The sequence below is a fragment of the Pan troglodytes genome, chromosome 16, assembly GCF_028858775.2.
Source record: "Pan troglodytes isolate AG18354 chromosome 16, NHGRI_mPanTro3-v2.0_pri, whole genome shotgun sequence".
Taxonomy (NCBI): domain Eukaryota; kingdom Metazoa; phylum Chordata; class Mammalia; order Primates; family Hominidae; genus Pan; species Pan troglodytes.
The window spans coordinates 48,901,083-48,915,938 of record NC_072414.2 but is presented as its reverse complement, the minus strand read 5'-3'; the positions used below and the strand labels follow the sequence as shown (position 1 = coordinate 48,915,938).

Genomic DNA, 14,856 nt, shown 5'->3' with positions numbered 1-14,856 from the left:
TACCATCTAGGTTTGTGTAAGTGCACTCTATGATGATTGCACAGTGATAAAATCACCTAATAATGCATTTCTCAGAACTTATACTATCGTTAAGTAACACATAGCTATACTTAGCTATTTTATAGAAATAGTGTGCGTAGGTGACTGAAAATGTACTCATAAATGTTTTCTCTATTATTATTTAATGTTTAAAGAAAGGCTAGCCGGGCGTGGTGGCTCACGCCTGTAATCCCAGCTCTTCGGGAGGCCGAGGCGGGTGGATCACTTGAGGTCAGGAGTTCGAGACCACCCTGGCCAACATGGTGAAACCCCATCTCTACTAAAAACACAAAAATTAGCTGGGTGTGGTGCTGCGTGCCTGTAATCCTGCTACTTGGGAGGCTTGAACCTGGGAGGCGGAGGATGCAGTGAGCCGAGATCATGCCACTGCACTCCAGCCTGGTTAACAGAGTGAGACTCTATCTCAAAAAAAAAAAAAGTAAGACTAGTTAACTAGCTTGTTTGTGGTCTGGCCTATAGACCAGGGTACATCATTCAGTCATCACAGATATCTACCTCTAGGGTGGGGCTTGCAAACAATGAATTAAAAAGTGGAAGCAAATGTGATACAAAAACTCTGGGAGAGGGGGGCAAATACATGTTTAGGTTTCCAACACTCATTAGTCCCTGAGAATATTCTGCTTCTTAGAACTGTAATCCCTCTCACAGTCCCTGGACATTTCATTGCTCACCAACAGGATAAGATAAGCCTTGGTGGGAGTATGATAGATGGAAAATTTTTATTGGTAAACTCTATTGGAGGTGGCTCACTGATAACTACACAAAAGGTTATAAAAGGAAAGTCAATGTCTCTCAACCACCCAAAATTGCCTATTGGCCGGTTGGAAATAACTGGACTTGCTAAATGTTAAAATGAATTAAGCTGTCTTACAAATACATGCAATTGGCATACATTTATTTTATTTTACTTTGGAGACAGTCTCACTCTGTTGTCTAGGCCGGAGTGCAGTGGCATGATCTCGGCTCACTGCAGCCTCCACCTCCTGGGCTCAAGTGATAGTCCTGCCCCAGCCCCCCAAGTAGCTGGGACTATAGGCACACATCACCACGCCTGGCTAATTTGTTTGTATTATTTGTAGAGACAGGGTTTCACCATGTTGCCCAGGCTGGTCTCCTGAGCTTGAGCGATTGGCCCACCTCAGCCTCCCGAAGTGTTAGGATTATAGGCATGAGCCACTGCACCTGGCTACATTTTAAAGTACTAAAAGTTTTCTTTGATTTCTGAATGTGATACTTCTAATTCTGATTGACATATACAATCTGCCTCTTTCCCAGAATGTTTGAAAGCTATTTTTCTAAAATTCTTGGGCATAGGCAGCAACTCTTTTCTTTTTTTTAAGTTTAATTTTATTTTAGGTTCTGGGATACATGTACAGGACATGCAGGTTTGATACATAGGCAAACTTGTGCCATGATGGTTTTCTGCATCTATCAACCCATCACCAAGGGATTAAGCCCCACATGCATTAGCTGTTTATCCTGAGGCTCTCCCTCCCCCCGCTCCCCTACCCCCGACTGGCCCCAGTCGTGTTGTTCCCCTCCCTCTGTCCATGTGTTCTCATTATTCACCTCCCACTTATAAGTGAGAACATACTATGTTTGGTTTTCTATTCCTGCATTAGTTTGCTGAGGATAATGGCTTCCAGCTCTATCCATGTTCCTGCAAAGAACATGATCCCATTCCTTTTTATGGCTGTATAGTATACCATGGTATATATATAGCACATTTTCTTTATCTAGTCTATCATTGATGAGCATTTGGGTCGATCCCATGTCTTTGCTATTGTGAATAGTGCTACAGTGAACATACACATGCATGTATGTTTATAATAGAATGATTTATATTCCTTTGGGTATATACCCAGTAATGGGATTGCTGGGTCAAATGATATTTCTGGTTCTAGGTCTCTGAGGAATCACCACATTGTCTTCCACAATGGTTGAACTAATTTACATTCCTACCAACAGTGTAAAAGTGTTCCTATTTCTCCACAGCCTCACCAGCATCTGTTGTTTCTTGACTTTTTAATAATCACCATTATAACTGGCGTGAGACAGTATTTCACTGTAGTTTTGATTTGCATTTCTCTAATGATTAGTGATGTTCAGCTTTTCTTCATATGTTACTTGGCCACATAAATATCTGCTTTTGAGAAGTGTCTATTCATGTCCTTTACCCACTTTTTAATGGGGTTCTTTGTTTTTTTTTCTTGTAAATTTAAGTTCCTTGTAAATTTTGGATATTAGACCTTTGTCAGGTGGATAGATTGCAAAAATGTTCTCCCATTCTGCAGGTTGTCTGTTCACTCTGATGATAGTTTCTTTTCCTGTACAGGAGCTCTTTAGTTTAATTAGATCCCATTTGTCAAGTTTTGCTTTTGACCAACTCTTTTCTTTAGGAAGAAAATGAAGTTATAATAGCAGTCTCCAGAAGTAACCCAGCAATGATATAACCCAGTCATCACATACTTTCTTTATTTACTCAGTTTATATGGTCAGGTTCGGTGAGATAAAGGTGTTATTGGTCAAAACTCATTAAGTGAAATTAGTTAAAATTCACAGCTATGTTAAAAAAATAACTCCTACCTCACAGAACAGTTAACATTCACCCTTCAAATTATAGAGGACCTCAAGCATCAAATGCTTAAGCAGAATGCAGAGTGTGTTTGGATTTGTGCAGTTTCCATGTTCTGCTCTCAAGACACTTACAGTCTACCATGCCAAAACAGAAAACTGATATAAATGCATTTCAGTAGGCAGTTATGTTAATTTCCCATTCTTTTATTTCATTTTTCTTAATTATAAGGTGAGGGTTGTGTGGATGGTTGTAAGGATGGTTACTGGAAAAAATACAGGATGCCCAGTTAAATTTGAATTTCAGATAAACAAGGAATAATTTTTTAGTATAACAAATATTGTATGGAACATGCTTATTTTTTAAATTATTCCTTGCTTATCTAAAATTCAAATTTAACTGAGTACCATGTCCTGCATTAAATCTAGTAACCCTATGGATGAGTAGAGCATAATGATGAGTGATCCTTGAAAATTTTTTTAAAACAATATGTCTTATAATATAGAGTAACACTTCTCAAACTGTAATATTTACACAAATCACCTGACTGCTTGTTAGAAAGCTGTATTAGTCCATTCTCACACCACTAATAAAGACATACCTGAGACTGGGTAATTTATAAAGAAAAAGAGGTTTAATGGTCTCACAGTTCCACGTGGCTGAGGAGGCCTCACAATCATGGCAGAAGGCAAAGGAGAAGTAAAGACATGTCTTACGCGGTGGCAGGCAAGAGAGCGTGTGCAAGGGAACTGCCCTTTATAAAACCATTAGATCTCATGAGACTTATTTACTGTCACAAGAACAGCACAGGAAAAACCTGCCCCATGACTCAATTACCTCCCACTGGGTACGTGTGATATGTGATATGTGGGGATTATGGGAGCTACAATTCAAGATGAGATTTGGGTGGGGACACAACCAAACCATATCAAAAGCAAATCCAAATTCTGCAGATCTGGAACAGGATCTGAGATTCTGCATTTCTTTTTTCTTTTTAATTTTTTAATTTTTTTTTTTTTGAGATGGAGTCTCACTCTGTTGCCCAGGCTGGAGTGCAGTGGCGCTATCTTGGCTCACTGCAAGCTCCGCCTCCTGGGTTCACGTCATTCTCCTGCCTCCGCCTCCCGAGTAGCTGGGACTACAGGCGCCCGCCACCATGCCCAGCTAATTTTTTGTATTTTTTAGTAGAGACGGGGTTTCACAGTGTTAGCCAGGATGGTATCGATCTCCTGACCTCGTGATCTGCCTGCCTCGGCCTCCCAAAGTGCTGGGATTACAAGCGTGAGCCACCACGCCCGGTCTGAGATTCTGCATTTCTAAAAAGCTTCCATCTGATATTGATGCTGCTGCTCCATGGACCACTCTGCAATGCCGCAGTGGATATCTGTTTTGGGGGGAATTTTTGTTTTTGTTTTGTTTTCCCAGCTGCCCAGCATCTGAACTGTCTAAGCTTGGAGAATTCACTGGTATGTGAGTCTTAGAAGTAAAGCCTGATTCTCACTTTCTAGAAACTGATAGAAGTCGTCACATAGTCACTTCACCATCCCCCCTTGCAACTTGGATTCAGGTGCATGAGCTACCCTCCTCTAATTAGAAGCACCTGCATGGCTTTGAGTCAGAAACTAATAACCCAAAGAAGCAAGGATAGCAGTCAGTTCTCTCTCTCTTGCAACAGTGCAGTTGTGGCCAAATTGAGTTCCCAAAGCAGTGGTGTTGGTCGAGAAAGGAGCAGAGTCTAGCATGCTCAGCAGCATTAGTAATAGTAATCTTCTCACTGGGTTGCCTCTGCAGCATTATTTTGGGCATTGGTCTTGGCTGCACCACTTTGAGCTTGGTTCTCAACTCACATAATGATTCTGTGGGCTACCCAATTCCTTTGCCGCTAAATCATGCAGGATTGATTTTTGTTGCTTGAAACTAAAAACCCCATTGAAGCCAAAGGGTCTGCCAGAAGCTAGATGGCTTGCACAGCCCCGTCAGATGCACTATGTTTATGGAATGCCACCTAGGTCACCACTCAGCTTGATCTTTGCCTCACAGAGTGAAGAGGGTTCAGAGAGAGAGGCAAATGCCCTCTAGGTGGAAGGGTATCTATTCCCTGGCATACATTTCTATGCCTCCTCTGGAGAGGAGGTTTCTGACAACGACTGCTTTTGGCTTAATAGGACTAGATTTATATGCTAACCCTGTCACCAACTAGTTATGTACATGAGTTTGGGCAAATTACTTAGCCTCTATGAGCTCCATTTCCTTGGCTGTGAAAAGGAGTTAAGACATGTTTTTATTATTGGATTTTTTCACATTATACATGATTATTTTACAACTTTTTTGAAGTATAATTTACATATAATAAAATTCACTCATTTCAAGTGTACATTTCAATTACTTTTAGTAAATTTATTGAGGTGTGCAGCTATTATTATAATCCAATTTAAAAGCATTTTCATCACCCCCAAAGGATCCTTCATGATCATTTATAGTTAATCACCATTCTCACCCCTGGCCCAGCAAACACCAATCTGCCTTCTGTCTCTATACATTTTCCCTTTCTGGACATTTTATATAAACAGAATAATACAATTATAACTATTTTTTACACTAGCTGTTTCTGCTATACAGACAGTCCCTGACTGACAATGGTTCCACTTAGGATTTTTTTTGACTTTATGATGGTGCAAAAGTGATTTACATTCAGTAGAAATTTTACTGTTGAGTACCCATACAACCATTCTATTTTTCACTTTCAGTACAGTATTCAATAAATTACACAAGATACTTAGCACTTTATTATAAAATAGACTTTGTGTTAGACAACTTTGCCCAACTGTAGGCTAGTATAAGTGTTCTGAGGATGTTTAAGGTAGGCTAGGCTAAGCTATCACATTCAGTAGCTGTATTAAATGCATTTTTGATTTACAATATTTTCAACTTAAAATGGGTTTATTGGAATATAATCCCGTCATAAGTGGAGAAGCATCTGTATAGTGAGTTTCCTAAAAGCCTATATCTCTATATCTAACTGAATTGTTTATCTACAAAAGACATAGCACAGTGTTTGTATATAGTTAAGTGCTCCAGATAAGAAACAAAACACTGATACTTTTCCTATGATGTGGTTGTGGTGAAGATTAAATAAATCCATTAGACTTTTGCTACTCCAAGTGGTATCAGCATCACCAGGGAGCTGGTTAGAAATGTAGTCTCAGGGCCCATCCCAGACTTAGCAAATTAGAATCTGTAGTTTCACAAGATTCTCAGGTGATTCACAGTCTCATAAAAGTTTAAGAAGTACTATTCTATTGTAAGTTCCTTGAGGGCAGGGATTACGTGTGGCACATAGCATGTGCTCAGTAGTATTTTTTGTTTGAATAAATGAATGGTGCCACATAGAAAGTATTTTGTAAACTTAAGTCTTATATACACAGGACTTTAAGTATAGGACTTTAAGTCCTATATACACAGGATTGTGAAAGAACAGCGGTATAGATTTTGGGCTTAACTATAAAATCTTTTAGAGAAAGTTTGGACTGGCACTTATAGTCCTAGTTTACATATCGAAGCAAGTATATTTATTTTTCTTACATCTGAGTGACAATTCCATGAGGAAAGCCAGTTTTAGATAGGAAATATAATAGTCCCTTAACTGAAATTGACTTTATAGTGAATTTATTAGCATGACAATTAATTATGAAACTTCTGAAGATTGACAAAGAAAATTTATTTGGTTCTATTTTCTGTAAGAGATAAGATCTTGATCAACAGCTAGGAAGCTGATGTCAGGCTTTAAGGGACAGGATTGGTAGATGTTGTATAGTTATTATCAACCTCTAACAAGGAAAACCCATCTAGTTTTCCACTTACAGTCTTCTGGCTTGAAATGCTTTAATTTATTCATTTAATCATTCTTCAAATCATCAAACATTTATCAAATTTGTCACTCTGACGAGTGCTGTGCCAGGACTTTCTGATGGATTGCCAGGTACAATATTCTTGAGGAGTTCCATATCAATACAATGACGACACCTTTTCAACTACATGGGCTAACAAAAGACTTTTTATGAATTCATGAATGTTAAAGTCTTAAAATGCTATTAAAATCAAACCACATTGGCTATATATTTAACAAGTCTATTGAAAAGGGTAAAGTTATATTTTCCAGATAAATCCAGTCTATATGGTTAACACTTACAGAATAGGAATTGCTTGTACTCAGGGTTGCTCAAGGAATATAAGAGAGGTGTCCTGGCAATTTTCCATTTGCACCTACAGATCCATTTTTTACCCCATTTGTCTTGCTTTTTACTGGCAGCTGAACTCTACAGACTGTGCCACACAAGCCCTCTGGTTTCTGGTTTGGTCAATGGGAGGTACCAACAGAAGTTTGGAGGATGGGAGAAAAAGAGGACAAGTGTTTATTCCCCGGTCCTTTGCTGGGCCACATTTTGGCAGTGACTGGATTTCTTTATTTATAGTAACAGCCTTTGTCAGGCATCCCTTTCCAAGCTACAGCTCTTACAGGGTTCCACTAATAACTCCCCTCCCCTGTTCCTTCAAGCTTAAGGTCTCCCATTGTTGCCAGTCCTTAAGTACTTTACCATTCCTTGTTGGTTCCCTTAACCATTCCCATCCCTCTATAAATTATCCCTTTATTAAGCTCTTGTTACCTTCTTAGAGTGTGCCATCTTTAGTAATAAAAGAAGAGGCCATAAATCAGCCAGTATCTAAGGACCTCCTGCTGAGGTGGCACTGTTAAGACATATAATACATGATCTTGCTCTTGAGACACTTACAGTCAGCCCAGTGAAGGAGATAAAACCAACACATGTGAAGCAATTAGGAAACACTACACATTGTCATCTAATGAGATACTCCGTTTGTTTGCCTCTTACTAACATTCACCCTTCTTCTGATAACCATCCCCTGATTTTCCTCTTCTGTTACTTCAGTCAATGTCTTTTGGGTGGAGTGAACTTCATTTTCAAAAACATTAATGACATGAATCAGACCTGAGCTACTGGATTCCTCTAGCCACTTATCCCAATCAGAGCCAGTGAAATGTAAGAAGACTATTGCTGGCACCTGTGGGAAGGAAGCATGCACTCTTCCACTGAGATTGCTAACAGTAAGGATTATGTAAACTGGAGCTGTCAGCAGCCACCACATGGAACCTAAAAATGAAGCCAACACACAAGACAGAGTCAAGAGATGAAAAGAAATAGAATTCTAATGACATTGCTTAAGCCCTTGGATCAAACTATGCCTTAAGCTAAATATATAACTAGTTTTTCACTAAAATAGCTCTAACAATTCATAAATCGATACCAGGAGTGGGGATTAGTAACAGAAAGATCCAGAAATGTTGAAGTAGCTGATTCAGATGAGGCCTCATTGGTATCAGGCTGGGACTTCGATACCAAAGCAGTAGGTTAAACTGGCACCTGTTGTATAGTGGGATTCAGAACATGTGCCTATCAAGGATAAAATGTAAAAGGGCCTGTTGTTAAAAGGTCAGATACTAAAATATATCAACTATTACTTGTTAGTTTTTAGTAATGTCCTTTAAGAAAGGCTCAAACTTAGGACTAAGATTGATTTATCTAAGGCAGAGAGGAAAAGATACCACTTTGTTACAAGTGAACATTTTTGCTTATAGGCTGCAATAAAAGATGACAGAAACATCAATAATCTGGAGCCATAAAGGGTTGAAAAAGCCCCAAGAGGATGTTAATGTTAATGAAGGCAAGAATGGATAACATTGGCACTAGGGAGAAGTCTTAATACACTCAGGCCTCTTTCAAGCAATTCCTGCCTGCTGAGAAAGGTAATAGTTATTCCACTCTACTCCCTCCACCACCAGCTCACACACCATCATCACTCCCTCCCCTTGCAAACCCAGTGGCTATTGTTTCAAATTGTTATCAGGCAGAAACCAAAATAGAGGCCTTTAAGTTAGAATACCAAGGCCTATTACTAAAAGACAAAAATGCTCAGATGAAAATCTAGATTCCAAGACTGAAGGTTAAAAAAAACCCTCTGGCTTTGGAATTCTCCCCCTATGGAATTGGCCAGATGCAAATAGACTAGAAGTTTACTAAGAATTAAAGAAAACTGGGCGAGGCACAGTGGCTCATGCCTCTAATCCTAGCACTTTGGGAGGCCGAGGCAGGCGGATCACCCGAGGTCAGGAGTTCAAGACCAGCCTGGCCAACATGGTGAAACCCTGTCTCTACTAAAAATACAAAAATTAGCCAGGTGTGGTGGCACACACCTGAAATCCCAGCTACTCAGGAGGCTGAGGTTGGAGATTTGCTTGAACCCGAGAGGTGGACATTGCATGAACTGAGATAGCACCACTGCACTCCAGCCTGGGCAACAAGAACAAGACTTTGTCTCAAAAAAAAAAAAAAAAAAAAGAATTAAAGAAAATTGTACTGTGAGAGAAATCCTAAGTGTGGAGAAGAAAGGCTAGGTTACTTAAGCTTAACACAATAGATATTTATTTTTCACTTTTGTAAAGTCTAACATCAGTGCCCCTAAGTAGCAGGTGGTCTTCTACAAAATCATTCAACTACCCAGTCTCCTTCTATCTTATGGCTCTAATGTCCTCCAGGTTCTTAGAGACCTTTCAGTGCAGCCAGAAGAGGGAAAAAGAGACTGGCAAAGGCATACCTACTGCTTAACCAAATTGGCTAGAAGTGGTACACATCACTTTCACTCATATTCCAATGGACACAGTCATGTGACTTTACCAAAGTTAACAAGGAGGCTGGGAAATGTAGCCCCTGGCTAGGTAGCTACTTCCCAGCAACAATTGTATACAACAGAAGAGGTTCACAACTCTTCGGTGGTAAAAGCTAATTATCTTTGCCATAGGAAGTGATTTTTCAATTCCCACTAGATCAGGAAGGAGAATGCTGAAGAGGTGTAGTCCCTAAAGGATTATCCTCCCGTTGTCCATTACAGACATAGCCATGGAGGAACAATGAATGAGAGGTCCTCCAGAAATAGAACATATGGCAGCCAGATTGGTTGATCAAAGAACTTTCTCCCCTCTCATGTTAGGAAGCCCTTGCTATTCCTGTCTAGCAAGATATGACATATGCTATGAATTAGAGACATTTTGTGTTTGTCATTATTCATATTTCCAAATATGCATTTTCATTGCAGTTGTTCTTTTTTTCTGTCATTATATATTAAGTATTTTCTAGTTAATTTTATCATACAGCCTTAGGTTACTAGGCCATGAAGAACTTTATCAAATTGCTTTATGATAGAGAGGCATGCATATCACCTTACTATCCTGGACTTGGAGTTATTTGTAGGACCTAGATGTGAGTACATTTTGGGTGGTAAAAAAACATTGTTACATTGAGTAGCCATAGATATCATTGAAGGCATATGTAGGGGAAGAATGTTTGGAGACCTCAATAAAATACCAGGGATGTGTTTGTGTCTGCTGTTTCCATTACCCAGGGCACATCTGTGCTTCTTCTGATAACCATACCCCTATTTTAAGTAAAAATCATCTGTGCCATTCATATGTTACTGATAGACACAACTCCTGGGATGGGCTTGTGAATCAGTCCAGGCCAATCTGAGCATCTCATTCTTTTGGCTACAGTGATTGGCTGACAAAAGAATGGGCGCTTGACCTTTGCTGGTAGTGAGGATGGTCTGGAGCTTCTGGTTGCTCATTTGTGGAATGAATGAAGCAAACAGCAGAGGAGAGCGCTAACATGTGGGGGAGAATCTGACTCTCTTTTTTTTTTTTTTTTTTTTTTTTTGAGACAGAATCTTGCTCTGTCACCCAGGCTGGATTGCAATGGTGCAATCTCAAGCTCGCTGCAACCTCTGTGCAGGTTCAAGTGGAGAATCTGAATCTTGATGATATAATTGGAACTCTTCAGCCAAGCCATATCTAACAGAACTATCTTCAACTTTTCAGGTATGTGAGAATACATTCCCTTCTCACTTTACACCAATTTGGGTTGGATTTTATGTCACTTGTAACCAGTGGATCCTTACTGAATCAAATACTAAATTATTTGAGGATAGATCCATAAACAAATACATATAGGAATGAGTGAATATAAATGTACTTCCGGGGCAAACCTAACTAAAATGGAAGTGGTAGACTGAGGAGTGGTTCACAGAGTAGAAGAGAACTAGGCTGGGGCAAGAGCTTGAAATTCAGTAGGGCTGGGCACAGTGGCTCACGCATGTAATCCCAGCACTCTGAGAAGCTGGGGCAGGTGGATCACTTGAGCCCAGGAGTTCAAGACCAGCCTGGGCAACATGGCAAAAACCTGTCTCTACAAAAAATAAAAATAAAAAAATTGCCAGTTGTGGTGGCACATGCCTGTAGTCCCAGTTACTCAGGAGGCTGAGGTGGGAGGTTCACTTGAACACTGAGAGGTAGAGGCTGCAGTGAGCTGTGATCGCTCCATTGCACTCCAGCCTGGACACCTAGGCGACAGAATGAGACCCTGTCTCAAAAAAAAGAAAAAGAGATTCAGTCACAAGAGTTTAAATTTAAGGAAATAGAAAATGTAGCCATAAAGGTGCTGAAGCACAAAGAAATGTGCTAAGAGTGAAGATTCAGAACAATTATTCTGGCGGGTTAGATTGGAGCAGAGCGAGAAGGAAGTCAGAAAGGCCACATAGAAACTGCTGAACTAACCCTAGCTGGCAGCATTTAAGGGCTTAGACAGAGAACCTAAAGTAGAGACAGAGGAAGGGATTTGACAGAGGAGGTATTTTAAAGGATAAATTGAAGGCCCTGAGATGACTGGATAAAAGAAATAAAGGGAAGGAACGGGTAAAAAATGACATCGGTGTTTTCAGCTTGGGTGGCAGAGATAGCAGTGGTATCAATGAGAAAGAAGGGAAGTGATTTTGGAAAGATAATGAGATTATGAGATTGGTTTTAGACCTGTCGAAACCGAAAGATGGCAGGACGTCCAGTTAGATACGTTGATGAGATAAAGAGGCAAATATACAAGTTGGGGGAAAAAAAGGTGACATTAAAGATAAGGATCTGCACAGAAGAAACATTTGAACCAATAGTTATAGATCAGTAGAAGAGGGTGAGAGAAAAACAGAAATAAACACTTACTGCTAGACCAAGAGGGAAAAAAGTGGTGTCTCTGAATGAAATGAAATGTAGTGTCTGGTGGAGACACAGGAAGAATGCAGGACACTTTAGTGCATACAAAACTTAGAGAAGTTTCAAATTATGTTAAAAGTAAATGCCAAGCATGCACATACTCATCACCCCATCTCCAGCCTTATTTCTAACTGTTTTTCTGGCTTACTGCACAGCATTCACATTGGCCTCCTTTCTACTAATTCAAACTCACCAAACTGTCTCTGGCTGCAGAGCCTTGGCACTTGCTCTTACTTCTGCCCAGAATCTTCTCCCCAACCCCCCCAACCCCAATATTTGCTTGGCTTTCTACCTCATTTATCTAGACCTCTGTTTAAACATAACTTCCTCAAAGAGGCCTTCTTCAATCAACTTATCTAAAATATAAAATAGTGTTCAACTCTCATCTGCATACTTCGTCCTTCTGCTCTTTTTCTTCATAGCGCTCTTCCCTACATGACATTATACAATTGTATATGATTGTAAATGTACTATCTCCCCCACTAGAGCAACTGTAATGAGGTTCCAAGAGTGCATTCGTTTTACTCACTGATGTATGTCTGATAAGTAGAACAGAGCCTGGAACAAACAAAGCCTTCAGTAAGAGTTTATTTCATGATGAATGAGTGAAATGCAGTAATTAAGATGAAAAGAAAAAAAATCACAAGAGGTCCAAGTTTAAGTCACAATTCCTAGAACATGCCTATCATTTCACCCAAAAACTCTGCTTAAGGCTCTCATTCTGGCTGCATCTCCTCAAGGGGAAGGGAATTAAGGGAAGTTTGCTACTGCCAAGGAAGGGACTTGGGATACTTTCCTGGATGATAGTGGTAAGAATGCTGTTTTCTCCACAATTACTTCGTTAATAAGAGACATGTCCAACTCCAGACTTCACAGGGTTCCTTCTCCAGCTGAGCTCCAAGTGGAGCTTTGAGAGAAAAACAGAAGGGTGATGGCTAGAAGACTCAGGCTTCCAAAGTATTCCTCTCCTGAGTATCAGCTACCAGGTGAATTTCACAATGAGGATGACAACTTGGAAGGGGCAAGAGTCACGTGCCTGAGGGGAAAGGTCACCAGGGTGCAATCTCTGTTAATCCTTCTCTATACCCAGCTTCCCGCTGCGGCCTGTACAGAAACAAGCACGCAGGCACTTAAGAGGACAGTGGTTTCACCGTGTCCCTCCCGGCGGCGCTCCCCACCTTTCCTTCCTCCCCATACGCCCCTCCCAGGCTGCAGGCTTAGCAGCCGACTTCCGCTGATCCCGGCTGGAGGGAGCCTGGAATCCAATTACTCTTCCCTAGGGAGCGCAATCCACCCGTCTGGCCGCAAAGAGCGGAGCCGGGGTCCGAGAGCCGCACAGGCCGGCCCTGCTCCGCCCGCCCCCACTTCCCGCCACCCCTGCCTCGGGCTCGGCAGCCCGGGCGGGGCGAGCAGAGCCGCGAAGAGGTGCGCGGCACTGCCGCCGGAACTATTTGTCCTTCCGCGCGCGGCCCGGCCCGGCGGGGCGAGAGGTTCGCGGCGCTACATCCCTGGCGCCGACGTCGTCCGGGCTGAGTGGCAGGAGATTAGCCAAGGGCTTCCCCCGCCGCGCGTCCGGGCCAATCGGCTCCGCGGGCGGTGCTCCAGGGACGCGCACACGCACTTTCCAGAATCCACGCCTCCCAGCAACAGCCTCCAGCACCGCGACGCTGCCCTTCCGGCCCGCTTTCTCCGTCCGGCCTGCTACGGCTGCGGGCTTGGACCCTGGCCTCTAGTCTGCTGCGTGCTGCTCCCTAAAGTGACAGGGAAACGGGGCAAGAGGTCCAACGGTTCCGTAGGAGAAAAGAGTATCTGTGGCTCTCCCACCGTCCCGGCTTCCCTAACGGAGTAGGGAGTGAAGCTCTGGAGATGGATCTTTGGGAGGAAAAAACTGGACCTCTCTTCGGGTTCTTTAGAGTTTAGGTGGAGAACTCTTTCAGTACCATTGAGTGTTCTCTAGTAAGAGGATCTTACACTGTTGGGTTTCTCACTTGCTTTAAAATTGTGGCCAGAGTACTTCATAAATCCTTTCCTTTCTGCACCTGGGGGAAGGAAAAAAAATGCAACACTCTCTTTACACATTGTCAGACTTTCGAGGCCGCAACGCAACTGACATACATGCTAGAAGGAGAAAGTGCTATATTATGCCTTGTGTCCTCTTTTGAATCACATTCTCCTGAGATGTGGCTGACCCTTAGGCCCATGGTGTTCCTGAATGTGATTGACATGCGTAGTTAGCAAGCTAGTGAGAGAGAACCAGGAAAATTGCTATCAAAACAATTACATACAGGGACATCAGAACAAAGGCTTGAGACCACTGGGGAATGAGGGACCATCCCAGTTTTGCCACGGATGCCTTCGGGGATGGTGGCCAAGTCAGATCTTTGTGTCTTGTTTCTTCGTAGCAGATTAAATAGAACTATCTTCACCACACTCACTATTTCAAAGTGTGTTGTAAAAATAAACTTAAGGTGAAAATGTTGAAGGTTTTATTTTGGGTGGAGGGAAGGTGGTGCCATTGAAAGGCACTCTCTGAAGGGAAGATTCTGTAAAAGGAAGCCATTTTATCTGCCTACAATTTGGTCATTTCAAAGAAATTCAATGTATATGTGTTAAAACTAATTTATATGCTGAGTTGTGTGCTATGTGGTCTTCATAAGAGTTATAATCTAGTAAACCCAGCTAACTCCTGCATTCTCAAACGGTTTCCCATGCCTGTGCCAGTTTCCATCCCTAAATTCTCGGCAGTTTCATTCCCTATTTCTGCTCAAAGGCTACAAACCATTGCTAGTTACAGGTACAGAACGGTGCTGCGGTGGGAGCTCCCCACTTGAGTCTAAACTGTGGCTGGAGTTCAGACGTGTGGATGTATCTGTGGAACTGATAGGGCAAGGCTCTAGAAGCCAATTGACTGGAGCGATTGAGGAGCCTCCTGGGACAGAACAAATCTTTGAGGAAGAAGGAGCCAGACACACTGAGCTTGAGCTAGGAACAAAGATAAAGTCTTGGGAAGGGAGGGGTCCTTTTGCATTCCGCCTTGTGTCCTGGCCCTTGTCTG

The 14,856-nt window shown here is 41.8% G+C and overlaps 1 protein-coding gene across 2 annotated transcripts in view; it reads left to right on the top strand.

Annotated features, from left to right (window-relative positions):
• The window catches only part of LOC134808534 (uncharacterized), a 31,682-nt gene extending 17,412 nt beyond the window's left edge, over nucleotides 1-14,270 (top strand). For both annotated transcript variants that reach the window (XM_063795048.1, XM_063795049.1), the window contains 2 exons: nucleotides 10,427-10,580; nucleotides 12,669-14,270. In XM_063795048.1, the coding sequence (XP_063651118.1) occupies nucleotides 12,733-13,650 (918 nt within the window). In that variant the 5' untranslated portion in view covers nucleotides 10,427-10,580; nucleotides 12,669-12,732 and the 3' untranslated portion in view covers nucleotides 13,651-14,270. The remainder of the gene's footprint in view (nucleotides 1-10,426; nucleotides 10,581-12,668) is intronic.
• The last annotated feature ends 586 nt before the right edge of the window (nucleotides 14,271-14,856 follow it).